At 51.6% G+C, this 27,739-nt stretch overlaps 1 protein-coding gene across 2 annotated transcripts in view; it reads left to right on the top strand.

Moving 5' to 3' along the window:
- Positions 1-27,258, top strand: part of Sipa1l3 (signal induced proliferation associated 1 like 3) — a 208,767-nt gene extending 181,509 nt beyond the window's left edge. For both annotated transcript variants that reach the window (XM_057756375.1, XM_057756383.1), the window contains exons 16-22: positions 2,207-2,428; positions 13,710-13,875; positions 14,554-14,797; positions 17,077-17,220; positions 21,749-21,884; positions 23,360-23,441; positions 25,300-27,258. In XM_057756375.1, the coding sequence (XP_057612358.1) occupies positions 2,207-2,428; positions 13,710-13,875; positions 14,554-14,797; positions 17,077-17,220; positions 21,749-21,884; positions 23,360-23,441; positions 25,300-25,443 (1,138 nt within the window). In that variant the 3' untranslated portion in view covers positions 25,444-27,258. The remainder of the gene's footprint in view (positions 1-2,206; positions 2,429-13,709; positions 13,876-14,553; positions 14,798-17,076; positions 17,221-21,748; positions 21,885-23,359; positions 23,442-25,299) is intronic.
- Positions 27,259-27,739: the final 481 nt, after the last annotated feature.

The raw sequence follows: 27,739 nt of genomic DNA, 5'->3' as shown, positions 1-27,739 counted from the left end.
GGCCTGTGGGAGACTCTGCTTGTCTGCATGAGCTGAAACCACAGAGTTCTGGAGTGTCACACATTCCCATAGGGAGGACGCGGAAGGCAGGTAGCCCTAGAAGAGACAATGGTGGTGATCCTGGCGGGTGGCACATGGTGGAGGTGGCAAACAGTGAAGGGCATAGGATCCAGATGAAGTCCTCACCCCAAATCCTTTGTTTCACTCCTGAAGAGGCTCCAGGGTGGGTGTGGCCACTCTTAAGATCCTGCCAGAGAATCACAGAATATAATCGTTTCAGACTTTCAGGTCATGGCAAACGGGCATGGGAGGTGGGGGCGGATTCCACAGGTAAGCCAAGTGGCGAGCAGCCTGACCCCCTGGACTGTGAGAGCATGTTGTTACTGCCTGACCGCCTTACGCTGGGTGTGACCAAGTCTCAGCTCCACCACTTTTTACCACGTGAATTCTTTCAGGCTCTTGGTCCTATCTATGGATGGGATAATAACGGGAGCCCAGGCTGGGCATGGTGACACACACCTGTAATCCCAGTACTCAAGAGGTAGAGGCAAGAGAATCAGGAGGTCAGAGTCACCCTCAGCTACACAGCAAGTTGGAGACCAGCCTGGGCTACGTGAGACCCTGTCTCTAAAAATTTAATGATGACAATAACAGAGCTGGGATCCAAGGTCATGAGAACAAAATGAGGCTGTGAACTTACAGGACTTAGCACAGGGCTCCATCCATAGCTGGGTTATCTGTTTATTATGTCCTTATCCTGACGATGATCATCTCGAGAGCACAGAAGGAAGCACGCGTCCATCCCATACGTACTATGGGCAAGTTATTTAGGCTCTCTGAACATCGGTGTCCCCGCCTGAAATACTACGGTGACTCCTGCACCCGGGAGTGTTGGTGCTGTGTGAGGCGATGCGTGGGGTTGTTTAAATCCAGGTCTAACTGTGCCCAAGACTGCGGTCGTCTGTGTCACTGCACCCAGGCCAACACCACTCTTTTCCCAAAGACAGGGCAGCAGCTCTCCGCCTTGTACTGTCATGTACCTGGGACCACCAACCAACCCCGTCAGAGTCTGCAGGGAGCAGTAACATTGCACAAACTCACAAAGCCAATGGGCTGTGTCCACCCAGCCTGAGACTAAAGCAGGGGGCAATAGTGCACCACCTCCGCACACCCATTCTGTCTTAGCCGAAGCAGGGGCTCATAGCCCTGCACAGGCCAGCTTCGTGCACCTGCAGTTCAGGGACACCACTGGTAGCTCATTTCTTAGGAGAAAGCAGACTCACTCATGGGAAAGGACAAAGACAGTGTGCACATGGAAGCATGCTTGCAGCCTTGCTTGTCTGGAAGCAAAATCCAACTCTTCATCCACAGGTCTACACAAATACCATATTGAAGGAAAGGCCTACCGTGACTGCCTCAGCCACTGAGGTGTCAGACGGCCACTTCCTTTGTATTTGGAGTCGTCTGTATATGGTTGGGTTTCGCTTTCTGCCTCCATACATACCCATCTTTACCACTGTAGAACTAGCAGCTCCTGTACCCTGCTCCAGAGCATTTTCTTCTAACATGTCCAATCCAGTTCATTGAAATGTGCTTTTTGGTTGGTTGGTTGGTTGGTTGGTTGGTTGGTTGGTTGGTTGGTTTTTCAAGACAGTTTCTCTGTGTAACAGTCCTGGCTGTCTTGGAACTCACTCTGTAGACAAGGTTGGCCTCAAACTCACAGAGATCCTCCTGCCTCTGCCTCCCAAGTCCTGGGATTAAAGGCGTACACCACCACTGTCCAGTGTGATTATGTGTTTATGGGCATGCATGTACATGTAGAGGCCAAAGGTTGACCTGACAGCAGGTGTCTTTCTTAATCACTCTGCGGTGTATAAATGAAGACCTGGTCTCTCACTTGAACCCAGAGCCCAGAGCTCCCTGGTTCCAGCCTGTCCTTGCTGCTTGCTAGGATTACAGGCCACACCCACCCAGCACTGATGTGGGTACTGGGGATGCAGACTCCACTCCAGCTCTTGTGCAGCAAGTGCTTTGCGCATAGGGCCATGCCCAGCCCCTTCTCCATCTCCTGTGGACAGACTGACCTGAGTGCTGGGATTACACAGGTGCACCACCATACTCAACTGTTGCTGGCATTTGCTTCAGCAGCCATGGATTCGTGTCCCCCTTGTGTAAGTGACTCATTTCTTTGTCTTTGCTTTTGCAGTGACATGGGCTCCAGGGCTGGCTACCCCGCTCAGGTTTACAAAACAGCCAGTGCAGAGACTCCCCGGCCCTCCCAGCTCACTCAGTGCAGCCCCTTCCAGCTCTCCACGTCCGTCCCTAAGTCTTTCTTCTCCAAGCAACCAGCACACAACAAGCATCCAACTGGATGGAAGAGAACAGACGAGCCCCCACCACGGCCACTCCCCTTCACTGACACTAAGAAGTAAGTGCCACTGAGAGACCACTGGGGCATCTCTGGGACAGGAAAAGGCGACTCACTGTATTCCACACCTGGGTTTTCAATTATGAACAAGACAGGTGACAAAGACCCCAGTTTTTAGGGAACTGACATTCAGCTGGGAATAGTAAGGATGGCAGATCAGAAACTCGTGTTGAATACGGTGGCATGCAGCTGTGGTCTTGGCACTCCCTGTCCCTGTTTCCCCTTCCTGGGTCGAGTGCTAGGACTTAGAGAGATGCTGCAGCATCCAGCTTTCTACGTAGGCTCCAGAGATTGAACGCAGCTCATATGGCTTACATGGCGAGTACTTCACACCCACTGAGCCGTCTCCTTGGCTGTAGTTTGTTTGCTTGCTCACTTTTTAATTTATTCATTTATTTGTGTGTGTTTATGTGCATATATGTGTGTGAAGGCCAGGCAAACAAGTCAGGCACCCCTCTCTGTCGCTCTCTCCCTTTTACTGTGAGGCAGGATCTCTCCCTGAACCTTGGTCTCCCACTTTCTCTGTTGGACTAGACTCCAGCAAGGTCCTGTGAGCCCCCTCAGAGGTGTGGTTGCAGGAATGGACAGAATGCCTGGCTTGTACACAGCCGAGATCTGAACTCTGAACTTCATGATTGTATAGCAAGCACTTCTTAACTGCTGAGAGCTATCGCTTCAGCTCCACGCAGAGTGAAAGAAAGAGGAAGTGGGCTGTGAAGCTAAGAAAGGGCTTTGGTGCCTGGCGGTGGTAGCATGCACCTTTAATCCCAGCTCTCGGGAGACAGAGGCAGGCGGATCTCTGTGAGTTCGAGGCCAGCCTGGTCTACAGAGCGAGTTCCAGGACAGGCTCCAAAGCTACACAAAGAAACCCTGACTCAAAAAGCCAAAAAAAAATTAAAAGAAAAGGGGGGGCTTTGGTGCCAGGTGGCAGTGGTACACACCTTTAATCCCAGCACTCAAGAGGCAGGGGCAGGCAGATCTCATGAGTTCAAGGACAGCCTAGTCTACAGAGCGAGTTCCAGGACAGCCAGAACTACACAGAGAAACACTGTCTCGAAAAACAAACAAACAGAAAAGATTATTGATGAGCTTTATTTATTCACATACTGAAGAGAGGCGCACACGTGCAAGTCAGAAGACACCTTCAGGAGGCAGTTTTCTCCTCCCTCTGTGGATTCCAGGGATCAAATTTAAGTCCTCCCTTTGGCACAAGTCCCTCTCCACTGAGCCATCTTGCCGGCCTCTTCTAATTGCATTCATTTACTGAAAGCTCGCAACAGCCCCATGAGGACATGATATTCTCCCCACTTAATAGATAAGGTAACTGAGGCTCAAGGTTTGATGCTGTCTGGAGATGGCCCTTGCATCAGAATCCACATAACCAAGCCCAGAGCTCCTCTCTGTTGGCGGGGGAGCTTCTGCCATCCTCCATCTCTTCTTCCCAACGCCTTTCTTCCTGACCTGGATGGAGCTGTTTAAATCTGTGGGTGACATAGAGCTTGGGGGGAAAGAGGCACCAGGAGACAGAAGACGGTCCCTGGAGGTGTCGACAGGCTCTGAAAATTCAGTTCACAAGTGTCACTGACAGCCAGAGGGGACTCTGAAAATTAGAATCTGACCATGGCTCCCCTTCTTACTGTATCCAGCCACCCGCCCCAGGATTAATGTTGGAGGCTCGGGGTCACTGGGCACGCTCTGTATCAAGTTCTTATGAACCATGTTCCTTGCACAGACTCCGGTCCAGTCCTGCCTGATCTGCCCCACACCTCCACCCTTCACTCTGCCCCAGCTACACTGACCTGTTGCTGGGCCTCAGATTCAGTGCATACTGACCCCACCCCAGGGCCTTTGCGCTGCCTCTTCCCATGGCCTGGAATATTCTCCTTCCAGAGAGTCTAAGCTAATGCCACCTCCAGACAGGCCTTTGCAGCCAGGATAGGGGAGTCCCTACTGTCGGTGTGTGTCTCTTCACTCTGTTCTACTTCTCATTTTTCCCACTGGAAGTCAAGTGCCACTGTCTTGGTCACAGCCACTTGTGTTCCACCTGGCACACACTGGGGTAGCTTGGTCAGTAAATGTACTAGAATGGAAGAATGGATCTCGTTTGATTCTATAACTCCAATAAGCAAGAGCCCCCCCCCCCGCCACACACACACACTTTTTGTTCAGGTGGGAAGTTAAGCCCTGTAGAACCCACGTGCTCCTCGGTGTCCTGCGGCTCCATTGCTGTCCTCTTCACTTTGCCTCCAAGTGCATCCCTCCCTCTGCCTGCAGCGCCCACTTCCTCATCTTCTGTTCTATAGGGATCTGCAGGGCCGTCCCAGAGAGGGACACAAACTTACACTGTAGACGTGGCTGTCTCACAGTCCTGGAGGGGGCGGGGTCTCCACTGGCCGTCTCACGCATGGTTCTGGAGGGGGTGACAGGGTCTCCCACTGGAGGCCATGAGGGAGAGATGGTCTGTTCCGGGGCATTCTCTAGAATCCCGCGCTAGGCCAGCTTACTCTGGCCTTTCCTGGCCTGAGGAGCTGCTTTCCTTCCCAGTACTTAATACATCTTCATTGGGTCGCTTCCTCTGGTGATCTCTGCAGCCACCTGTCCCCAGTCTTATCAGATTCGCATTCACCCTGTTGGTTTCATTTCAGCCTGATTACCTGCCCGAAGACCCTGCTTCTGGGTGAGGTCACATTCACATTGGGTTTTTTTCCCTACCCAGTACTTTGTACATGCTAGGCAAGTGCTCTCTCCGTGATCTGGATCACACACACAAGTGTCCTATTCACTGAACTCCTTGCCTAGCCTTTGGGTTTTGTTTTTGTTTTTTTTTTTTTTTTTTTTTTTTTTTTTTTTTTTTTTTTTTTTTCAAGACAGGGTTTCTCTGTAGCTTTTATTTTTGGTTTCTGTCCTGGAACTAGCTCTTGTAGACCAGGCTGGTCTCGAACTCACAGAGATCCGCCTGCCTCTGCCTCCCAAGTGCTGGGATTAAAGGCATGCGCCACCACTGCCCGGCACCTTTGGTTTTTTTGAGACAGAAACTTGTCCTGTCTCTGTCTAGATGTGCACCACCGAATCTCACTAGATATATTTGATAAATCCACAACATAAAAGATTTGTTTATTTTCATTTTATGAGTATGAGTGTTTTGCATATTATAGTATGTATACCATATGTATGCCTAGTGCCCATGGAGACTAGAAGAGGGTGTTGGATCCCCTAAACTGGAGTCAGAGGAAGTTCTGAACCACCATGTGGGTACGGGGAACTGAATCTGGGTTCTCTGGAAGAGCAGCAAGTGTTCTTATCACTGAACCATCTGTCCAGACCTGACTTGATGCTTCTGTCTGTACCTTCCCATTTTATAAAGTTTCTGGGGAGCATATTTTATTTTCCAGTGCTTAAACCCAGGGCCTCGTGCTTTCTAAGCAAGGTTTCTCTGCTGAGTTGCTGCTCAGCTGTGGGGCTTTGAACTTAGACTTTCCCATAGCATCTCCAGATCGTGACCTTGTCACTTACAGGGACTCTTGACTCATCCAACCCAGTTTTTCAGAAAGCACTATTTTTGACTCTTGAGTTTAGACACAGTCACTGAAATACAATGCTGTTGCTAGGGGTCAGGCTCGGTGTAGAAATCTTGTCTTGCCTGTGCAAGGGTTCTAAGCCTAGCATGCCAATAAAAACCAGAAATCTAACCAGGTATGGTGGCACACACCTCCCAGAGCAGGAGAATCAGTCCCTCAGCCTGGACTACTTTGTCATGGTCCTTTTCACCCGTCAGCCTTGGAGTTTCCCTCCACAAGGTCACCAGGGTCCTTACCATGCCTACTCAATGTCTCCACCTCCCTCTTCATCGGCCCTGGTCATGGGTATTTGACAATCTTATCAGGCCTTGTCTAAAGCTGAATGTCCCACTGGTGGGTGTCCCACAAGGACCAGCAGAGGGAGCGTGGCCTGTGAGCCAGGCTTTGCTGCCTGGCCCTAGACCCTCCTGGCCACCCCACAGGAGGGGCCCGTTTTCCCAAGGCACCATCAGTACCTCACCCAAGGTCCCCAATTAGATGAGGCACAGCAAATTTAGGACCCAAACCAATGGCATCTCATCTCCCAGACTCAGGCAGCGGGACCCACGTTTGAGATGGTGTGAGGTAGGAAAGGCAGGTCATGTGCAGCAGAGGACCGAGCATCTGCCACCACAGGGCGCCTTGCTGGCCCTGGCCAACAGCTCTGCCTCAGCGATGATCAGGCAAGCCTCGTTTGCTCGCTTTGTCAATGATCTTTCAAGTGAGTGGCCTCCCTTCACTCAGCCTCCAGAGGGATGGTAAGGGATGGGTGTCCACTATTGACTGCTCACCTCAGGGTCCATCTCTTTAAATTGGGGTGGGCGTAATTTCTACTAGGGAAGCTGCGAGGGCTTTTGAGGTCATCCCAAGTCTGCAAGCAGAGAGCTAGTTGGTAAAGGATATGCCAGGCTGGGGCAGCCACACTGTGCCGGAGGCATGGGGGCAGGGCATACAGCCTTCCCTCCTTGCTGCCTCCACCTTAAGACTGTCCTAGCTGGAAGGCTGGCACTACCTCACAGGCAGGAGGCTGTATGGCCAGAGACACCCTACATACAAGCATGTAACCATGCTTAGACCTCTTTGGAGTACACACACACCACTTCCCTCAGCAACACGACATAGCATGTTATTAAGACATGTATTTTTAAGGGCCAATGACCCTTGTCTGAGAATTAGGCACAGGAGGCCCCTAGATCAGCTTCTACTGACACCATGAGGCCTGAGTTGTCGTCAGGAAGACAAGGCCCCAGTCACAGCTGAGGATCCAGGCATGAACATCCACGAAGAGGGACAACCCCCTGACTCAGTACCTGGGAGAATGAGCGAGTTCTCAGGAGGTGGAGTCCACCACAGCTGCAGCTGCAGTTCCACAGGTCACAGGACTGACGTCCATGCTCCACACCACTTTGTTTTGGCCTCCCAGACAATCAGTGCCCTTTCCGGGGAAGTAACTATGGCTACCTGAGGAATGCACACAGTTAGGCATACAGTGCCCAGGCACGGCCCAGGGCCCACATGTTGAACTCTGCTTGACTCATGAACAGGTCACTGTGTGGTTCAGGGCAGCTAACAGGCATGCCTTCCACAAGTGTCTTCAGTTTCCTGAGCCTCAGTTTCCCCAGAGACAAGATTGAAGACAATAATGCTTCTGCCACAGAAGTGGTATGAGGGTTCAGTGGGCTGTGGGTGCTGGCTTCCAGTGGTTGGCCCTAGCTTCCAGGTTCCCTTCTTCCTCAGGTTTAGCAACCCCCGACTCCAGCTCAACGCCACCAAGAAAAGAACCATAGGAGCCTCTACTTGGGCACCAATTACCCACAAACAGTTAGAGCTGTCCATACCTTTTCCCATTGGCTGCTGCCAGCCATGTTGGCAGAACCCTCAGCCCTGCCAGGCTGACAGCCATACTAATTAGCTTTATTAACCTGGTCCCGAGGGAGGCGCCCCGTTTGGAGGCCAGAGCACCACACTGGCTGGGGTGGCACACAGCCATGCCCGGCTCACTGCTTGCCTGCACTTCACCCTGTCTGTCTGTCGCAGGAAGAAACTGCCGCTGCTAGAGTCCTGTGTGCACAGCTTCCTTTTTCTTCTTTTAGTTTTTAAATTAGTATTATATTAGTTTTGCCAGCATATGTGTTTGCACCACATGTGCGCTGTGCCTGTAGAGGCCAGAAAGGACGTCAGATCCCCTGGAACTGTAGTTACAGATGTTTTTAAGGCTCCATGCGGGTCCTGGGAATCTAACTGGAGTCCTCTGGAAGAGCAGCCAGAGCTCTTAATCACTGAGCCATCCCTCCAGCCCCAGAGCTTACTTTGTGGTTGTTCTTCTTCTGATGGAATTAAACCACAGCGTGGCAAAATCTGAGTGTAGATAGCGTGAACAAATCAGCGTTATGTCTAGGAATGCTGGACAGACCTGTAGTTTTCCTTCAGAGAAAATTAAATACCGCAGAAGGTTTAAGGTTTGGGTTTCGATTCTGTTATTGTTGTAAGGGTTTTGTTTTACTTGAGAGAGCTGTTAGGTTGTGTGTTGCTGGTTTAAGTGTGTGCATGCCCCGCCCCCACGCTCACATGCTTGCTCTAGTGCAAACACAGGTGGACATGTGCATGCCACAGCAGGAGGTCAGGGGACAACTTTTGGGAGTAGGTTCTCACCTTCCACTGTGGACTCCAGGGATGGCACTCAGACTGTCAGTCTTCCATAGCAATTACTTTACGCACTGAGGCAGGATCTCTGGCAGCTCCAGCCGGTGGAATTTGGCAGGTAGCTGAAGATGACCTTGAACACCTGACCCCACTCCTTTAGCCTTCTCGGCTGAGGTTACAGATGTGCGCCACCACGCCCAGCATTATAGAAGGTGGAACAGTGCACAGTAAGAGGCTTCATTCCTAGCCACGGAGTCCCCTCCGCAAAGGCAACCACTGTTTGATTTCTTCTGCATCCTTCCAGACATGTGCAGAGAGCATGATCCTGCACATGTGCTTGTGTGTGCATCCCGTGCTCCATTAGGAGTTACAGGTGGTCTTAAGCCATTGTGTGGGTGATGGGAACTAAGCCCGGGTCCTCTGCCAGGGCAGCAAGTGCTCCTCACTGCTGAGCCGTCTCTTCAACAACCCTCTTCATTTTTCTTTTGAGTCTTTTATTACCGTTGTTTGAAGGGGAGTAACCTTGAACTCACAGCTGCCTCCTCAGCCTTTTAAATGTTTTGCCACATGTGGGCGCTTGCTCCCTTTTGTCTCTATCAACACCATTATCAGCTGTACTTGTGTTTGGTTTTTTCCCTTTATGTCTTTTGGCAATGACTTCATAGTAGGGTATAGGAAATGGCTTTGTACTTCAGAACCATGGAGTGACTTTTCCATGGAGTAGTTTAGAGCCACCAACCCTAAGATCACTAGATTTGGACAACTATAGATACCAGAGAACTAGGCAAAGAAGAAAAGATAAGAGGTGTTGAAACCAGCCTTTTTTTAGGATGGAGATCAATGGTAACAGGTCAACCTAGAATCCCCCAGTGAGAGGCTGTGGTGTGACTCAGTGGTAGAGACCCTGCCTAGAATCCCCCAGTGAGAGGCTGGGGCATGGCTCAGTGGTAGAGCCCCTGCCTAGAATCCACCAGTGAGGGGCTGGGGCATGGCTCAGTGATGTATCATGGCCCTAGGTTTCATCCTCAGCATCACCCCAAAATATATATATTTGAGGGGCTATTATTTTTTGTTTTTTTAATTCATGTTAGGCAAAAGTACTTTGCTGCTGAGCTACAGTTCTAGCCCTGCCGCATAGGATCTGCATGTTGTGTTAGCTCCACAGACAGGACCCGTGCACACTCTGTGTTGTGTGTTCCTGCAGACCTCTTCCCTGAAGTAGAACTGTTAGGGCGGAGAAAGTGCCCGTTTAATTGTATTCCGTGGATCTTTTACACTCCCTCGAGAGGAGAAGGCTGAACATGCTCTCCATGGAAGCTATATTGGGGTGGACCTGCTCCTCATTGGGGCAGAGGACCCTGCCTTGAGGATTCTGGGAAAAGCCAACACTCAAAGGTCGGGGAGGGGAGGCCTTCCCACTACCTCAGAAGAACATTTGTGTGGGGTGTGCTTCATCTGTCCTCCCGCCTTCTCCCTGCTCTTCTCAGCAGCTGTAAGCTTTCCAGTTGCCCCGGGAATTCCTTCCCAGTAAGGACAGAGATGACGGAGAGCCCTAGACCTGCAGATGTGGTTTGGGGAGGAATATGGGCTGACAAAGCCCCACTACCCTCTCCAGCCACCTTCCTTAAAACTACAAGGGCAGCCTAAGGAACAGAAAGAAAATGTAGACTCCAAAACCCCCTGCAGCCCAAGAAATCTTACTTCTGTTCTGGGCTCCAGTAACAACTAGGGAAGGCCAGGTTCCAGCCTGGTCTAGGCTGCCTGTGATGGCTGTTGGAGCCTATGCTCAGAGTAAAACACAGTCACAATCCAGTGGGGTCTCAGAAGAGAAAGTCCTGTCTCTCCACCATGGCATGTGACTCCTGCTCCCCAGAGGTAATGAGCAGTCCTCATACCTCCCGACACTGTGTTTTGTGAACAAATCAAATGTGGGCACGTTTCACATATCACACACAGTCCATCTGTGATACAGACATGACACCGCAGAGTCAGGCATGGTCGCATGCCGGTAACTCTAGCACTCAGGAGGCTGAGGCAGGAGGATACTATGTTCCAGGCCAATTTGAGCCATATAGCAAGACCCTGTCTCAAAAAAGCCAAGCAGAAGAACAAAGGAAAAGGGTGCAGGGCACTAAGGTGTAGACAGTAATAGAATACCTGCCTAGCATACATGAAGCCCTGGGTATGATCCCATCATCACAAATAACTAATTAATTTAAAATTTAGAATAAGTGCTGGGGAGATGGCTCAGTAGTTAAGAGCACTGGCTTCTTTTTTTTGTTTGTTTTCGTTTTTGTTTTTTCGAGACAGGGTTTCTCTGTGGTTTTGGAGCCTGCCCTGGAACTAGCTCTTGTAGACCAGGCTGGTCTCGAACTCTCAGAGATCCGCCTGCCTCTGCCCCCGAGTGCTGGGATTAAAGGCGTGCGCCACCACTGCCCAGCGAGCACTGGCTTCTTTTCCAGGGGATCCAGTACCCTCTTCAGGCCTCTGTAGGTGCCAGGCACACAAGTATTGTGCACAGACATACATGCAGGCAAAACACGCATATACATAAAACTTATATAAAAATTAAAATTAAGAATAAGTTAGGTCTGGTGGGGTGTGTACCTTTAATCCTAGTCAACTGGAGACAGAGGAAGCTGGGTCTCTGCAAGTTCAAGACCAGCGAGACTACACAGCAAGTTCCAGATCTCCAGGGCTACAGAGGGACCCTGTCTCCAAAACACAGACACAGAAACAAACCACTGTTCACACAAGTGGCTACCTTGTTTTCTGCTTGCTTGGTTGGTTCTTTATATTTTGTTTATGTGTATATGTGTGTGTTGTGGTGTGTGTGTGTGCGCGTGCACGCACATGTGTGCAGGGCAGAAGAGGGCATTGGATTCCTTGGAACTGGAGTGGCAAGTGATTGTGAGCTACCTTCCATAGGTGTGGGAACCTAACTTTTGTTCTCTGGAAGAGCAGCAAGCGCTCTTAACTGCTGATCTCTGCAGCCCCTCGTCTGGTCTGGTTTAGATTTTAAGACAAGATCTTATGTAGCCCAGGCTGGCCACAGATTCAGTACATAGTTAAAGATTGCCCTGAACTCCTGATTCTCGCCTCCACCCAAATGCCGGGATTACAGATGCGTGCCGCCACACCTGGCATTAGGCAGTACTGGAGATAGAACTTGGGGCTTAGTGCGTGCTGAACAAACACTTCCAGCCAATCACACACCCAGCCCTGCTGCATAGCTTCAGAGCCCCGTACAAGGTGGTGCCTCATAAAGCCCTCACTCCTAACATTGTTTCTCCCTAGGAGTAGCAAGGACTCAAGTCAGAGCCCAGGTTTCCCCCAGCCATGTCAGTCCTAGACTAGAAGCCAGGCCACAAACAGAAGCAAGAGGAGGCCTACAAGTCACAGTGACCCTCGGGCTTCTGGGGAGCAGTCTGGCGTGAAGGGAGCTGGGAGTCACAGGAGCCACCACAAACATCTGCTTCTGTCCCAGGCAGCCAGGTGCTTGGCAGCAGATCCCAGAGCAGCTGGAATACTCTGGGACACTATCTCGGTCATGTTTCTATTGCTGTGAAGATACTATGATCAAAGCAACTTATAAAAGAGTTTATTTGGAGCCGGGCAGGCGGTGGTGGCACACGCCTTTAATCCGAACGCTCGGGAGGCAGAGGCAGGTGGCTCTCTGAGTTCGAGGCCAGCCTGGTCTACAAGAGCTAGTTCCAGGATAGGCTCCAAAGCTACAGAGAAACCTGTCTCAAAAAAACCCAAAAATAAAATTAAATAAATAACTAAGGGGCTGGAGAAATGGCTCAGTGGTTAAGAGCACTGACTGTTCCTCCAGAGAGCCCGGGTTCAATTCCCAGTACCCACATGGCAGCTCACAACTGTCTGAAAATCCAGTTCCAGGGGATCTGACACCTTCACACCAATGCACATAAATCAAAGATAAATAAATCATTTGAAAATTTTAAATAAATAAATAGTTTCTTTAGGGCTTACAGTTGCAGAGGGCTCAGTCTGCAGGTGTGGTGGCAGGTAGGCAGGCATGGTGTAAAGCAGTGCTGAGGGCTTACGTCTGGAGACACAACCACTGGGCAGGAAGATACACTTGGAATGGTGAGAATCTTTTGAGACACCTCCTATCCTTTCCAGATGGTTCCATCAGCTAGGGACCAAGTATACAAACACACGAGCGTCATTCAAACCACCACAGATGTAGTGGGGCCTGTCTGAGGTCTCACAGCAGGAGCAAGCAGGGGCAAGACTGAGAGAGCCAAGCCTGCTCTTCCCTGGGATTCCTTTTCCTACCCCAGTGACCCCAGAAGTAGCCTACCTCTGTATTCTTAGAGCTACAGAGACAGAGAGAGCTATGGGTCAGCGGGGAGAGAGGAGAGTGGACCCTGTGATGTGGGGGAATTTGTTATCCCACGTGACAGGACCGGAAACTCCACCTGAGCTGCCCGAGTTCCTACAGCAGGGGTAAGGGCTTTCTGGATACCCCATCATTCTTGTTAGGAACATACCTCTCACCTGCCAACCTCTGTGAGCCCTGCCGCCCACATATCCTCTGACATACATCCGGGCCTACGACTGGCCAACTGGCGGCTCAACCCCAGGGCTCCCTGAAGCCACCAGAAATCCATATGGTGTCTCACACGTCTCAGCAGTCTGTCCCTGTCTCTTCCCAGGCCTCACCTTGCTCACTCTTCCACCAGGAAAGTTCTTCCGTGTGGATTCCTCCCTTGATTGCCCTTCCCCCCAGATGCCAACCCCTCAGAAAAGAATTCCAATCTCCATCCCTCCACCCAGCCTTATTTGCTTCGAAACATGCTTTTCTGTCTCACAAGGAGCCCCTTTGTTCACCTGCGTCAGTCCCTTCCTGCAGGTGGCTCTGCAGCCCCTGCCTGCCCTTCCACAGCCCTTGGAATAGGCCTGGTCAGGCAGGCTCCCAGCGCAGATGAGAGAGCGCAGAGGCAAGTGGCATAGAGGGGGCACGGTCCCTCGTGGTAGTGGCTAGTCTGCTCTAGTCCAGATGGCCCTGAGAAGAAGCACCGTCAGGTCCTCTGACTCCAGTGTTCCCGTTCCAGGCAGGTGGACACCAACACAAAGAATGTCTTTGGTCAGCCTCGGCTAAGGGCGTCCCTGCGAGACCTCCGGTCCCCACGGAAGAACTACAAGTCAACGATCGAGGACGACCTAAAGAAGCTCATTATCATGGACAACCTGGGGCCAGAGCAGGATCGGGACACGGGGGTGCGTGCCTGGTGGCCTAGGGCCGGTATGGGGGAGGTGATGCTCCCTAGCCTGTCTCCAGACTTTGGTATCTACTGGCCCTGCTGGGGTGTGAGTGAGGGTCTCTGCTACCCACAGACAGAGCCAAGACTTAAGCCAACTGGAAAAGGCCCCAGACTCTGGGTCTCACATTTTTCTCCCAGAGCCCAAGCGGTTCAGAGCACAGGAACCACAAGCAGGGTAGGTTCCTGTTGCCCAAAGACAGACCAAAGCGGCAGGCACTACAGTCTCTCTGTCGCCCCTGCCTCTCCCTCGTTGCCGGGCTGCAGTCCATGGGAACCACGATAGGCCTCCACTGGGCGTTGTGGCACACACCTGTGATCCCAGTCCTCAGAAGACAGAGGCAGGAGAATCACAGGTCGCAGGCCAGCCTGGGCTACATGACTAGCTGAGACCATATCCAAAAAGAAAAGGCGTGCATACCTCAGTGGTAAAGTGCTGATATAAGGCTAGAGTTGGATCAGAAGCTGTGGGCCACAGTCAGGGCTGGGGAGCCTGCGGGGGGGGGGGGGGATCTAGCGCTGTGACCAGTAAGGGTACAGGAGTGGATACTGGTGGGTAAGAACCTGCCGGGAAGCCCCTTGGACAGGGACCACAGCCCAGCATGCCCTTCCCTTGTCCCACCTGTCTTGGCTGCAGTCCCCCCAGAAGAGCCTGCAGCGGACACTGTCAGATGAGAGCCTGTGCAGTGGGCGCCGGGAGCCCAGCTTTGCCAACCCTGCCAGCCTGGAGCCAGGCCTGCCCAGCGATGTACTCTTCACCAGCACCTGCGCCTTCCCCTCCAGCACACTGCCCGCCCGCCGCCAGCACCAGCACCCCCACACCCCCAGCGGGGCACCCAGCACCATTCCAGCCAATGGCAATGGCTTCCCAGAGAAGAAATGTGAGCCTGGGCATTTGGGGGCTGCAGGTCCCCCGGGGCTGGGAAGTGGGGTGCACTGCGGGTGGGAGGCACCTGGTAGTCCTATGTGGCCAGTCGTGTGAGGAAGGGAAGGGTGCACAGGTGCTCCAAGGGACCTCAAAGGACCAAACACTGGGTCACCCGAGACCAGGGAAGTCAGCTTTCCCAAGGATAGGCAGCCTCCCTGCTCCCCACCAGCCTCCCCCTCCCACCAGCCTCCCTGGTTCCCGCCAGCCTCCCTGGTTCCCACCAGCCTCCCCGCTCTCCACCAGCCTCCCTGTTCCCACCAGCCTCCTGCTCCCCCTAAACATCCCATTTTCTGAACATTTATCTAATTACCTGACTCCCCCAAATATTCTACTTGGGGGGGGTTCCTGAGTGAGACTTACCCACCCCTTCATTTCATGGAGCAGGTATTTATGGAATATGCCCTGCAAGCGGGGCCCTGGTCCATCATCTCCTGAAAAAGCCGTGGTGTGGCCAGCATGCTGACACGTCTGCAATTCTAGCACTTGCAGGTAGAAGGCTCATGAGTTTGAGGCCGGTCTGGAATTCTTACAAGACCTATCTCGACTGAAAAAGAAAACATGGTACAGCAGCTAAAGTGCATGGCTGCACTCTGTGAGCCTCCTCTCCTGCCTGACAAGCAGTGGATACAACCCTGCTCACTGCAGCAAAACCCATCCAGACACCCTGGAGGCTACTTGTCTGTCTGTCTGTCTGTCTGTCTGGGCATTGCTTGGTTGGTTTGAGACAGAGTCTCTCTACGTAGCCCTGGCTGACCTGGGACTTGCTCTGTAGACCAGGCTGGCCTTGAACTCAGCGATCCTCCCACCCCTGCCCCCCAAGCCCTGGAATTAAAGGCGTGCGCCACCACTGCCCTGCTGTGCACACTTTATTTCCTAAAATCCAGACTGTCTTGAGTTTAGATGTGTTCTGGGCCTAGGATTTCCACTTAAGGGTCCTGTCCCCACATCATCTAGACATGAAGCTCCCTGTGTCTCTCCCACGTTATAGGAGGGGTGATAAAGGAAATTCTGGGGCCCTTTTAAGGGAGTCATCTCATCTCTTAAAATCTTTCTGCAGTAGCCAAGTATGGGGGAGCACACCTGCGGTCCTAGCACTTAGGGGATGAAAGCAGGAAGACCCAGGGTTCAAGGTCAGCCTCACCTGTACCATGAATTTGAAGCCAGCTTGGTCTAATGAAGCCTTGCTTCAAAAAAAGCTAACAAAATATGTAATCCTCCCATGGTGCCCCACTATCCTCGCCTTGGAGTTCTGAGGCTTTTCGCCCCAGGCCCCCACAGATAGCTGTGCTCTTCCAGTCTCTTCCTTCAGGCCTATGTCCCTGTGCTCCAGGCTGACCCTCCTGCCCACCCAACAGAGCACCCCAGCCATCCTTCATGCCTCCATGCTTCCTAAGTCCACCCTTGCACCCTGCCCCTGTCCTCAGTCTCGATGTCCTGCTCCTCCAGGACACACCCAGTGCACGCCAGAAGAAGCTGAGGAGTGCTGTGCACGGAGGTCTGCTCAACAGGCAGATCTGAGCTCCTTCCTCCGTCTCTGCCACACTCTCCATCTGGGCCCAGCTGCCCTCCCCCTCCCTGTCAGACCCACAGCCCTGGGTTCTCCCATCCCTCTCATGCCTGAGCAATCTGCCCTAGCCCCTCTGGGTGTCCTCCCCTTGGACTAGAAATATGCTGCAGACAAGGCTGGCAGCCTGGGTTTGTCAGGCTTCTGCCTCCCAGACCATCTCAGAACTCCAGGGGTGCTGAGTGTGCTCCCGGAGCAAAGCCTCGGATGGGCCCTCAGCCTTGACAGGACCTGGCATGGGACTGGAAGGACATCTTCCTGTACTCCAGCATTGCTGTCCCAGGGGCAGCGGCACACCTACCTCTCCAGGAGGAACCGTACACTGCAGGTGGAGGACAAAGTCTTAGTGGTGACCACACGGCCTGCCACTTCAGACTTTCCTCCTCCTGCTCGTTCTGAACCTCCTGGAGCTCAGTGTTTCCTAAACCTCGGGGAATTCTGGCTGCTGCTCCCTAGGAACACTTTCCTCTCCGGCGCCCACCTCCCATGGCAGAGCCGTGTTCTGAGGTCGCCTCAGGAACACACAGACCCAGCGTCACGGCACCCTTGCCCTGCTGAAGCTCTCTCTCCCTGATGCATACCTGACGTGAACACTGTGAATATCTGTCTTTCTGTCCCTTCCACGCCGTCATGGTCAGTCACCTCCCTGTGCCCACTTTCTCACATAGCCACCATCTCAGCCTCGGAGCTCTCACTGGCTGATGGACGGGACCGGCCCCTACGGCGGCTTGACCCTGGAATGATGCCTCTCCCAGACACGGCTACTGGCCTTGAGTGGTCTAGCCTGGTGAATGCTGCCAAGGCCTATGAAGGTAGGTGGCCTCCACCCAGCCTCCCTGATACCCAGTGCCCATCTGTTCTGGGGGGATTTCTGTACCTGGGTTTCAGAGTCGCGGAGAGTGAAGCTAAATCCTTGTGTTGTCATTGACCACGCGACACAAACAGGTGACCGCTTCTGACCCGCACGGATCCCGCACAGATCCCGCACCAACTGCCAGTGGTCACATGAGGCACTGAACATGAAGAAGTGGTGCCGTGCGTCCTTAATTGCAGCGCTCAGGAGGCAGTGGCTGGCGGATCTCTGACTCTGAGGCCAGCGTGGTCTACAAAGAGAGTTCTAGGACGGCCAGGACTACACAGAGAAACCCCATCTCAACATCCATCCCCCCCAAAAAAGGTGGCCCCAAAGCAAGCCCTCCACAAGCAGTGCCCTATTGAAGGCTGCATGGTAGCCTGATCTACAAAACAAGTTCCAAGTTCCAAAACAGCCAGGAGTAGAGAGACCATACTCAAAAACAACAACAACAACAACAAAGGCCTGGTCAAGCAGTCAGACTACAAACTATAGGGAATACTTTTTTGTTTTATTTTGTTTTTTAAGACAGGGTTTCTCTGTGTAACAGCCCTGGCTGTTCTGGAACTCACTCTATAGTCCAGATTGCCTCAAACTCACAGAGATCTACCTGCCTCTGCCTCCTGGGTGTGAATTAAAGGTGTGCATCATCACTGCCCGGCCGGGTGACACTTCTAAATTCAGCAAATTGAGTAAGGCCCAGAGTCCTGCCAGCGTGTGGGACCTCAGCCTGCCACCGACGGCTGCTAGAGCTGTGGCCGTCACATCTCCACCCCAGAGCAGTAAAGATGAAAGACACACACCTTACACCAAGGGAAACCTTGCTCTTGTCCACTGACTTCCTCACCAGGGCCTCAGCCCATGTGCCCAGCTCAGACCGTATCTGTGAGTTGTGGTATAGCATGCTGGTAAAATGCTCGTGTGTAAGACCCTGGGCTGTTGTTTGGTTGGATGGTTTGGTTTGGTTTGGTTTTTTGATACAAGGTTTCTCTGTGTAGTCCTGGCTGTCCTGAAACCCTATAGACCACGCTGGCCTTGAACTCAGAGATACCTCTGCTTCTGCCTCCCCAAGTGCTGGGATTAAAGGTGTGTACTACTACCACCCAGCTATAAACCCCTGGCTTTGATCCCAATGCTAAATGAGCAATGGAATGACTGGGTTTGTTTGTTTGTTTGTTTGTTTGTTTGTTTGTTTGTTTTAGACAGGTTTCAGACAACCCAGGCTGGCCTCGTTGTTCCTTCCTGTGTCCATCTACCGAGCACAGAATTTCCCAGCCTGGCCTCAGATTTGTGGTTCTCCTGCCTCAGCCTCTCCAGTGCTAGGATTGCAAGGCTGTGGCCTCATGTGGCCTTACACCTCACCTGCCACAATCTTTTTAAGTTCTTTGTAATTTAGAATTCATAGCCTCTCAGCCCAGCCTAGATTGCATCAGCACACGGCTGTGTGGACTGGGTAGACGCCATTCCTTACAGCCTCTCCCAAGGACCATATAGGAAAGCAGTAATGGTTTTGATTAAAGTGAGACTCGTGGTTTTGTTTTCATTTTACTTTCTCTTTTCTATGGTGCTAGAGCATCTCATGTGCTCTGCCACCTAACAGTAGCCCTAAAGGCATCAGGCTTACCTTGATGTCCCCAATACTAGGCAGCATCAGACCAAGAATTACTTGGATCTTTGACTTTGGGAGGAAGAGCAAGCAGTGGGGACTGGACCAGATCTAAAAGAAAGGAGCTCAGCTGGCCTGCTCCCAGCAGAGGAAGTACCAAATGGGTTGACAAGGAAACCAGAGCCTGCCGCCTACGTGTGATCCCCAGCTTTGCCTGTGAGGAGCTTTGTGACAAGCCATTAACCCCTCATGCCTCAGTTCATCTATAAAATATCTTTCTGCCCCACAAATTGTGAGTGTTGGCTGAACCTGTACTCATTACAGTGCTTAAGAACCATTGCAAAGCAGAGATGAGCAGCAGTGGAGCAGCCTAGAGTCCCCCAGTGAGGGGCTGGGGCATGGCGGGCATGGCTCAGTGATGGAGTCCTTGCCTAGAATCCCCCAGTGAGGGGCTGGGGCGTGGCTCAGTGGTAGAGCACCTGCCTAGGATCTCACAGTGAGGGGCTGGGGGCGTGGCTCAGTGGTAGAGCTCCTTCCTAGAATAGATATATGTGATAGAAGTTTCTGTCCCACCCAATCCCACAACCATTCAGTCTCAAATAAACACACAGAGGCTTATATTAATTTTAAACAGTTTGGCCTATTGTTCAGGCTTATTACTAACTACCTCTTATAACTTAAATTAACCCATAATTCTTATCTATGTTTAGCCACGTGGCTTAGTATCTTTTCTCAGTAAGGCATTCTCATCTTGCTTCCTCTGCTTCTGGATGACAACTGTGTCTCTGCCTTTCCTCTTTCTAGAATTCTCCTAGTCTGGTTGCCCCACCTATACTTTCTGCCTGGATACTGGTCTATCAGCTTTTTTTTTTGTTTTGTTTTTTTGTTTTTCGAGACAGGGTTTCTCTGTGGTTTTGGAGCCTGTTCTGGAACTAGCTCTTGTAGACCAGGCTGGTCTCGAACTCACAGAGATCCGCCTGCCTCTGCCTCCCAAGTGCTGGGATTAAAGACGTGCACTACCACCGCCCGGCTTCATCTTTTTATTAAACCAATATGAGAGACAAATCTTTTTTTTTTTTTTTTTTTTTTTTTTTTTTTTGAGACAGGGTTTCTCTGTGGCTTTGGAGCCTGTCCTGGAACTAGCTCTGTAGACCAGGCTGGTCTCGAACTCACAGAGATCCGCCTGCCTCTGCCTCCCGAGTGCTGGGATTAAAGGCGTGCGCCACCATCGCCCGGCATGAGAGACAAATCTTTACAGTATACAAGAGCATTATCCCACAGCAGTTCTTCTGCGTTTCTAAAGGATTTGGGATATTCAGCCCCAGACCTGAAAACCAGGAAGACCACAGGAGGGCATTTGGAGTCTGTGCTCTCTGAGTCACGGGAGCCTGCCTGAGCTGTAAAGATCCTCTTTAAAATCTTTGGCTTGGGGTCTGGAGAGATGGCTCAGTGGTTAAGAGCATTGCCTGTTCTTCCAAAGGTCCTGAGTTCAATTCTTAGCAACCACATGGTGGCTCACAACCATCTGTAATGGGGTCTGGTGCCCTCTTCTGGCCTGCAAGCATACACACAGACAGAATATTGTATACATAATAAATAATAAATATTAAAAAATAAATAAATAGGGAGCTGGAGAGATGGCTCAGTGGTTAAGAGCATTGCCTGCTCTTCCAAAGGTCCTGAGTTCAATTCCCAGCAACCACATGGTGGCTCACAGCCATCTGTAAAGAGGTCTGGCACCCTCTTCTGGCCTTCAGGAATACACACAGACAGAATATTGTATACATAATAAATATTTTAAAAAATAAAATAAATAAATAAAATCTTTGGCTTCTGGGCTGGAGAAATAGCTTACTAATTAGGAAAGCTTGCTATTCCTACTCTGCCAGAGAATCTGAACTTGGTTCCCAGCACCCACTCTGGGTCACATCCACATGAACTCTACCTCCAAGGGGAATCTGATACACTCTCTGGTTTCCACAGGCATACGCACAGGTAGCATACTTTGTCTCTCTCTGTCTGTCTGTCTGTCTGTCTGTCTGTCTCACACACACACACATATAATTAAAAATAAATTTTAAAAAGAAAGGTTGGGTATGGTGACACACGCCTTTAATCTTTAATCCCAGCACTCTGGAGGCAGATGCAGTTGTATCTCTATGAGTTCAAGGCCAGCCTGGTCTACTGAGGGAGTTCCAGGACAGGCAGGGATGTTAAAACAGAGAAATCCTGTCTCAAAAACCCAAAAATAAAATAAAACCTAAAATTAAAAAAACAAAAAGAAATGAAAGAAAGACATCATTAAAACAATACAAATAAGGGGCTGGGGAGATGGCTTAGCAGTTAAGAGCACTGGCTATTCCTCCAGAGGACCCAGGTTCAATTCCCAGTATCCACATGGCAGCTCAAAGCTGTCTGTAACTTCTGTTCCTGGGGGATGTGATGCCCTCATTCAAATGTATACCTACAGGTAAAACACCAATGTATGTAAGATAAAAATAAATAAATTTTTAAAAAAGCGTAATTTTAGGAACTTGGGCTTGGTAGTATATATCTATAATTACAGCACTCAGAAGGCTGAGAAAGGAGGGTTTAAGGCCAACCTGAGCTACAGAGTGACACCCTGACTCAAAAAAGAAAAGCCAGACATGGTGGCTCATGACTGAAATCCAAGCATCCAACAGTCTGAGACAGGAGAATCCCTCACTGAGCTTAAAGCCAGCCTGGGCTACAAAATGAGACTGTGCCTCAGAGAGGGGTCAGCAGGTGGGGAAATGGGTGGGGACTGGGGTTTGTAGGAGGCAGTGTCAGTCAAGGAGAAGCTGAGGCTGCCTGCCTCACCTGGAAGAACTCAGTCCCCTTCTCTCTCTTTCCCTGGCAGTGCAAAGAGCCGTCTCACTCTTCTCTCTCAATGACCCAGCCCTGAGCCCAGACATCCCTCCTGCACACAGTCCAGTCCACAGCCACCTGAGCTTGGAGCGGAGCCCACAGACTCCCAGGACCACCCCCACCATGAGGTGAGTTTCTGTGGAAACACTGGAGTTCATCACCCCTTTGCTCCGAGGGCAGGAGGTCCCTTTGTCCCTTGCCTAATGGCTAGAGTTGTTACACCAGCCATGCCCTGGGGATCAGCAGTGGCCAGGCAGACTCTGCCCAAACCGGGACAGCAGATCCATCACACTTCCAGCTTTGAGCCTTGCTCCCAAACACTCCTCAGCTCTCTGCCTCCCATCTCCATCCATCTGTTGCTTGTTCCCCTCCTTGGTGGATCTGCAGTGATGCAGACTGAGCCCGGACATCTCATTTCGCCCTCTGCACTGTTGGGCATGCACAGACCATCCATGGATGCTAAGGTGCAGCTGCACCCTCAGGAGGCTGTGTGAGAGGGAGGACAAGGAGACGGGTCCACTTCGTCATCTCGCCCCGGCTCCTCCAGTTGAACGCAGTGAATCTGAGTGCTCACGCTCAGCAGAAAGCCTTAAGGGCCATGCTGCCCACAGGGGACTCAACAGGGCTCTTGCAGTATCTGCGCCAGCTGCCCACAAGGTTCTGCTTGCCACAGGTCTGCAGCACAGCACTTAGTGGTTCCTGGAAGCCTTTTCTGAGAAAACATTGATACATGCTTTTCTTTACACCCAATCGGTCGTAGACCTTGACGGCCATGAGAAACGTGGACCTCTGTAGTTACAGAGAATAGATGCTACAGTTCGAGAGACTCTGGGGACCTGTGTACCTGCAGCTCCCTGAGATGTGGACCAGGGAGGGGAGGAAAAGAGGAGAGCCAGGAGGACCCAGCAGCCTCACCTCTGCAGCCCTTCCTCCAAACCCCTCTAAGGATAAGAGTCCTAAGCATCTGTAGCTTCGGCTCTGTGCAGGGAAGTGCCACCTGCATCCAAAATGCCAGGCTGACCTGGGGCTGGGAGATTCCTCCACAGCTAGATCCCAGGCAGCAGGTCCCAGCCCCTGCACTTGGTGGACAGCGTCCCCTGCCTCAGCCTGGGCATCATGTGATACTATTGCAGGCCACACAGGGCTGGCTTCTGTAGACCGACCACACTAGAGCAGAGTAAGCTAGGTTCCATCGCCACTGATGGTGCTGTTGTCCATTGGCTCGTGTGGACTTTCTGGGCTTGGGCTGTGCTCAGTCTGCACTGCTAACTAGACCACAGCTTGAGAGAGTTCTTTGTGTCTCATGAGTACACAGCGCAGGCTCTTCCTAAAGTTACACACCCCTTCTTGGGGGGAGATGCATATTTCAGGGCAGCCCCCACCCAGCCTACACCCACAGATAGCCTGGCCCCATGGGCAGGAAGGGGCTGCCTCTGGCTTCCCCACAGAGCTGCTCCTCTGTGCCTTACAGCCGCTGGGCTTTCAGGAAGTGAGGACTCACCAGAGACTAGAGAGCCTGTACCTCAAGTCTCCCAGCTGTTAGGAAGAACTGTCCTCAGAGGCTGGCAGGCCACAGAACTGACCCAATCCCTTGTCTCTCCAGTGAGGAGCCACCCCTGGACCTGACAGGCAAGGTGTACCAACTGGAGGTGATGCTGAAGCAGCTGCACACAGACCTGCAGAAGGTGAGGCTTACACTTCCCGCTCCCCATGCGCTGGGCAGCACCCATCTCCCTACAGTACACCTCCCTCCCTCTCCCCATGCACTGGGCAGCACCTGTCTCCCCTGCCCCCTCTGCTGTGGAATATGGTCACAAGGAGATTGAAAAACCTAGCAAGTAGGCTGGGCAGTGGTGGCGCATGCCATTAATCCCAGCACTCGGGAGGCAGAGACAGGCAGATCTCTGTGTGAGTTTGAGGCCAGCCTGGTCTACAAGAGTAAGTTCCAGGACATTCAGGGCTGTTATACATAGAAACCCTGTCTTAAAAAAACAAAAAAGAAAAGAAAAATCTAGCAAGCATGGAGAAACATGACATGTAGCTCAATTGGTTGAGTGTTTGTCCATTCCTAGCATTGCCCACACTGGGTGCTTATAATCCCAGCACTCAGGTCATGGAGGCAGGAGAATCAGAAGTTCAGGGTCATCCTCAGCTACACAGGGAACTTTTAGTCCGCTTGAATTACATGAGATCATATCTTTAAATAAAAATACAATGGTAAATGGAGCCAGATGTTGACCATCAACAGGAGAATGGTGATACAGATTATAGGTCATTCATGCAGCAGAAGTCTGCAGCCAATTAAAGTAAGAATTTTAGCTAAGTCTCATAGCATCTATATAACAAACCAGGCATCCCCCATGCCTGTAACCCCAGCTCTGCAGGGAGCAGAGACTGGATGGTCTCAGGTGCAAGTGTTGGCTTCCAGCCAATCCAAGAAAATAATAGCCCTAGGTTCAGAGAGAGAGTTACTTTAAATAGGTGAAGATTGACAGAGGTAGACACCTGGACCCTCTCCACACACCTGTGCTTGTACACACACCTGCACATACATAAATAAGAAAATAAGTTAAAATGAATAAATAGTTTATCCATTGACTAACGTGCAAGACAAAGCCAATAACTTTAGTAAGAAAGAGTCCGGAATGGCCTTGATCTTCCTGCCTCATGCTCCCCATTGCTGGGATTACAGGTGCGCCTCCACACCTGGAGAAGGCGCCTCCACATCATGACCTTTTTAAAACAGTCCTGCCAGGCAAGCGCACACCTTTAATCCCAGCAGTCGGGAGGCAGAGGCAGGCGGATCTCTTGAGTTTGAGGTAGCCTGGTCTACAGAGTGACTTTCAGGACAGCCAGAGCCACACAGAGAAACCCCCATCTCGAAAACAAAACAAACAGAAACAGGACAAAAGGGACAGTCATGTGGACGGCTCTCTAATAAGCAGCTGTCCAGCCACATCTCCTGCGTCTGTGTGCCAGCTGAGGGCATGGGGGATAAGAAGCAGCCAGAGCGGAGAAGGCTTTACTTATAGATTTGGGGTAATTCAAGGCAGGAAACAGCAGCGCCTCAGCAGTAAGTCCTCAATACAGAAATCAGGGACCCCAGTTCAGATCCCCACCCCAGTACCCGGGAAGGCCTTGGCGTATTCCCTGCCTTGGTTGTCAAGCAGTCTTGGCAGCTGTGGGGAGGTGGGGGACAATAGCATATCAAAAGATTACTTCAAGCTGTGGGTGGTGTTGCAGCCTGTGACACCAACGATAGGGAGGCTGAGACAAGAGGATTGCAAATTTGGAATCAGCCTGAACTACACAGTAAGACCCTATCTAAAAGAAGAAACCACTTCAAAGACTTTCCAAGCCGCCAGAAGCCAGGACATGAAGTAACTTGCCCAGGGTTATTCATCTGGAAAAAGAGCTGGGATTTGAACCCTTGTATCCAGGCCTATCAGGCCCCAGTAGCTGTGGTCTGCTCCTGTTGTGTGCGCTGCTAGGAGCACCCTTGGCCACTGTACTAACCCAGCCCTTTTGCCCCCCCCCCCCCAGGAGAGGCAGGACAAGGTGGTGCTGCAATCAGAGGTGGCCAGCCTTCGCCAGAACAATCAGCGGTTGCAGGAGGAATCACAGGCTGCCAGTGAGCAGCTACGCAAATTCGCCGAGCTCTTCAGCAGGGAGAAGAAGGAACTCTGAGGCACCCTGGACTCAGCCCTAGAGCCTCCCTGGCTGTCAGGCAGTGGCTTCTGGTTGCAGGGGTGACAGGTCATCCAGCCACAGCCCCGCACCCACTGCCCCCTGCAACCTTCTGTGGGGACTTAGCCCCAGGCGCAGTGAGCTAGCTTGACCCCTCTCAGCTGCTCCCTGTGGCCCTGCAAGCCTTGTAGCCTGTTCCTAAGACCCAGCTGCCTGGAGCTGTGTTAGTGGGAGGGGCCCAGGAGCCCCTGCATGAGAACTATGGAACAAAATGGGCCCTTTCTTCCCCTATTCTCTGATGGTCCAGGGCTCCTCTGTCCCCAGTGCGCTGGCTCCAGACAGCATGGACATCACCCTCTGAGTCCCCCTTCCATACAGGAACCAGGAGCACTTTCATAGAGTTTAAATTATTTTCCTGGGGCCCCAGAATAGACAAGAACCCCTACCATCCAGATCCACTCCTTTGAGAAACCCTGTTTGTACAGTAAAGACTGTTTATACGATCTTTTTCTATCCGCTCCACTCTAGCAGACACAGGCCCCTCTGCCTTCAGCTACTGATCCGCCAGCCGTGGGCTCCTCCCCTAGCACAACTAGGCCATTGCCTCCCACTCCAGAGGCAGCAGGGACCCAGGGGACAGAGCTGAAGCACAGCCTTCACCTGTCTGGTCCTCTTTTCTTTTTCAAGTCTCCCTGGCCACACTCCAGCCGCCAGCGGCCACCAGACATGCTCACTGTGCTCCCCGGGGAGCACTCAGTGCAACCCCCAGAGACGCTGATTCTCCAAAGGCAATAAGGGGCAGCTTGGTCTGGGCCTATGCTGCCCACCCAGGAAACACAAATTCCCTTTTTTTCCTTCTTTAAAAACAAACAGAAAAGAATATATATATATATTTATTTTTTCATGTAGAGTTGTGCCAGAACAAGTTTGAATGGCCACAATCTGTGGGTTCTCCCACCCCAGGGTCAAGACATGTCCGCATGGGCCGGGGATCAGTGTGAGGACCTGGAGGGATGTGGGGGCAGCAGGCGGGGAGCAGTTGCCAGCATTGGACCCAGAGCCATGGCTAGATGGCCCAGCCCTCAGCCCAGGACCCTTCACCTTCTCTTCGGGCCCATGACCTCTCTGGAAGGACCCTGAGGCCACACACAACAGGCACTCCACTCCAGGTGTGCCAGACTGGAGGGCAGAAGGGTACCCACGGCTCCCTATGACCCGCCCCTGGCCCTGGGGAACCCCGGGTTGTGAGGAAGCAGCCTGCCATGTCCTCCACCCACCGTGGAATGATGGTGGCAGACCAGGCTACCCAGTGTCCTCGCATCCTCGGCCCTGGCCAGCTACTGTGATGTCCTCCTTTCCTGATCCCCTTCCTGAAGGGTTCTCCAGCCCCTGCCCCTCCCCCTTCCCTCAGACACCAGACCTGGAGCCTGCCCCTCCCTTCCTCCCCCTACCTTCCTTTGCGCCCTCCCTCCCTCCCTTCATTTCTTTCTTTAATATGTCTCCTCATATCTTCAGATCATTCAAATCATTTTGGGGACCTAATCATGTACATTGACAATTGTAAATTATAATTTTTTGTTTTGTTCTATTATTTTTGTAAGAATTTCTGCAAAAAAAATAACTATTTAATTTGAGGTTGATGTTCTGTCTGATGGCTAGAGATAGTAGCAGGCTTTTTTTCCATGTTGATTTGTTCCATTTGGATTTTTTATCATTCTTTATTGTCTCCCCACCCCCACTCCCCTTTCCCATTCCCATCCCTGTCTTGAGATTTCTGGCATGTTTCAGGAGGTTTCAAAGGAAATAAACGTTTCATAGAAATGGCTGGTGTGCTCGCAGGCAGCTGCCCGGAAATCAGCGCGGCTCCCTCCTAAATGCATATCACACCCTTGCTGCACAGCACAGTTTACTGCTCATCCTCAGCATCCAGACACCAGAAATCCGACCCTCAGGACGTACAATTGTGCTCAAGTTAAAAAAAAAAAAAAAATACTAGGTCTGCAGGGTGGACTTGGTAACACAAGCCTTTAAGCTCATCATGCAGGAGACAAAGCAAGTGGATCTCTGAGTTCTAAGCCAGCCTGCTCAGAATAGCCTGTAGCTAGGGCTACACAGTGAAACCCCATCTCAGAATGGGGAGGAGGGTGGTCTGCTTTTGCCTGGTGTAATGGCTCCCTCTGAGACTGGGGCTGGAGGATCTCTGAGAGTTCAAGGCCAGCCTGGACTCCACAGCAAGAGCCCACCTCTCTAGAAGAAAAAGCCAGCTGTGTTGGTCACTTTTGTAATCTCATCTCTT

This window comes from Chionomys nivalis, chromosome 2 (genome assembly GCF_950005125.1).
Source record: "Chionomys nivalis chromosome 2, mChiNiv1.1, whole genome shotgun sequence".
NCBI classification, from domain to species: Eukaryota; Metazoa; Chordata; class Mammalia; order Rodentia; family Cricetidae; genus Chionomys; species Chionomys nivalis.
Note: the sequence above shows the minus strand (reverse complement) of the source record. Positions and strands in the feature narration are given on the sequence as shown.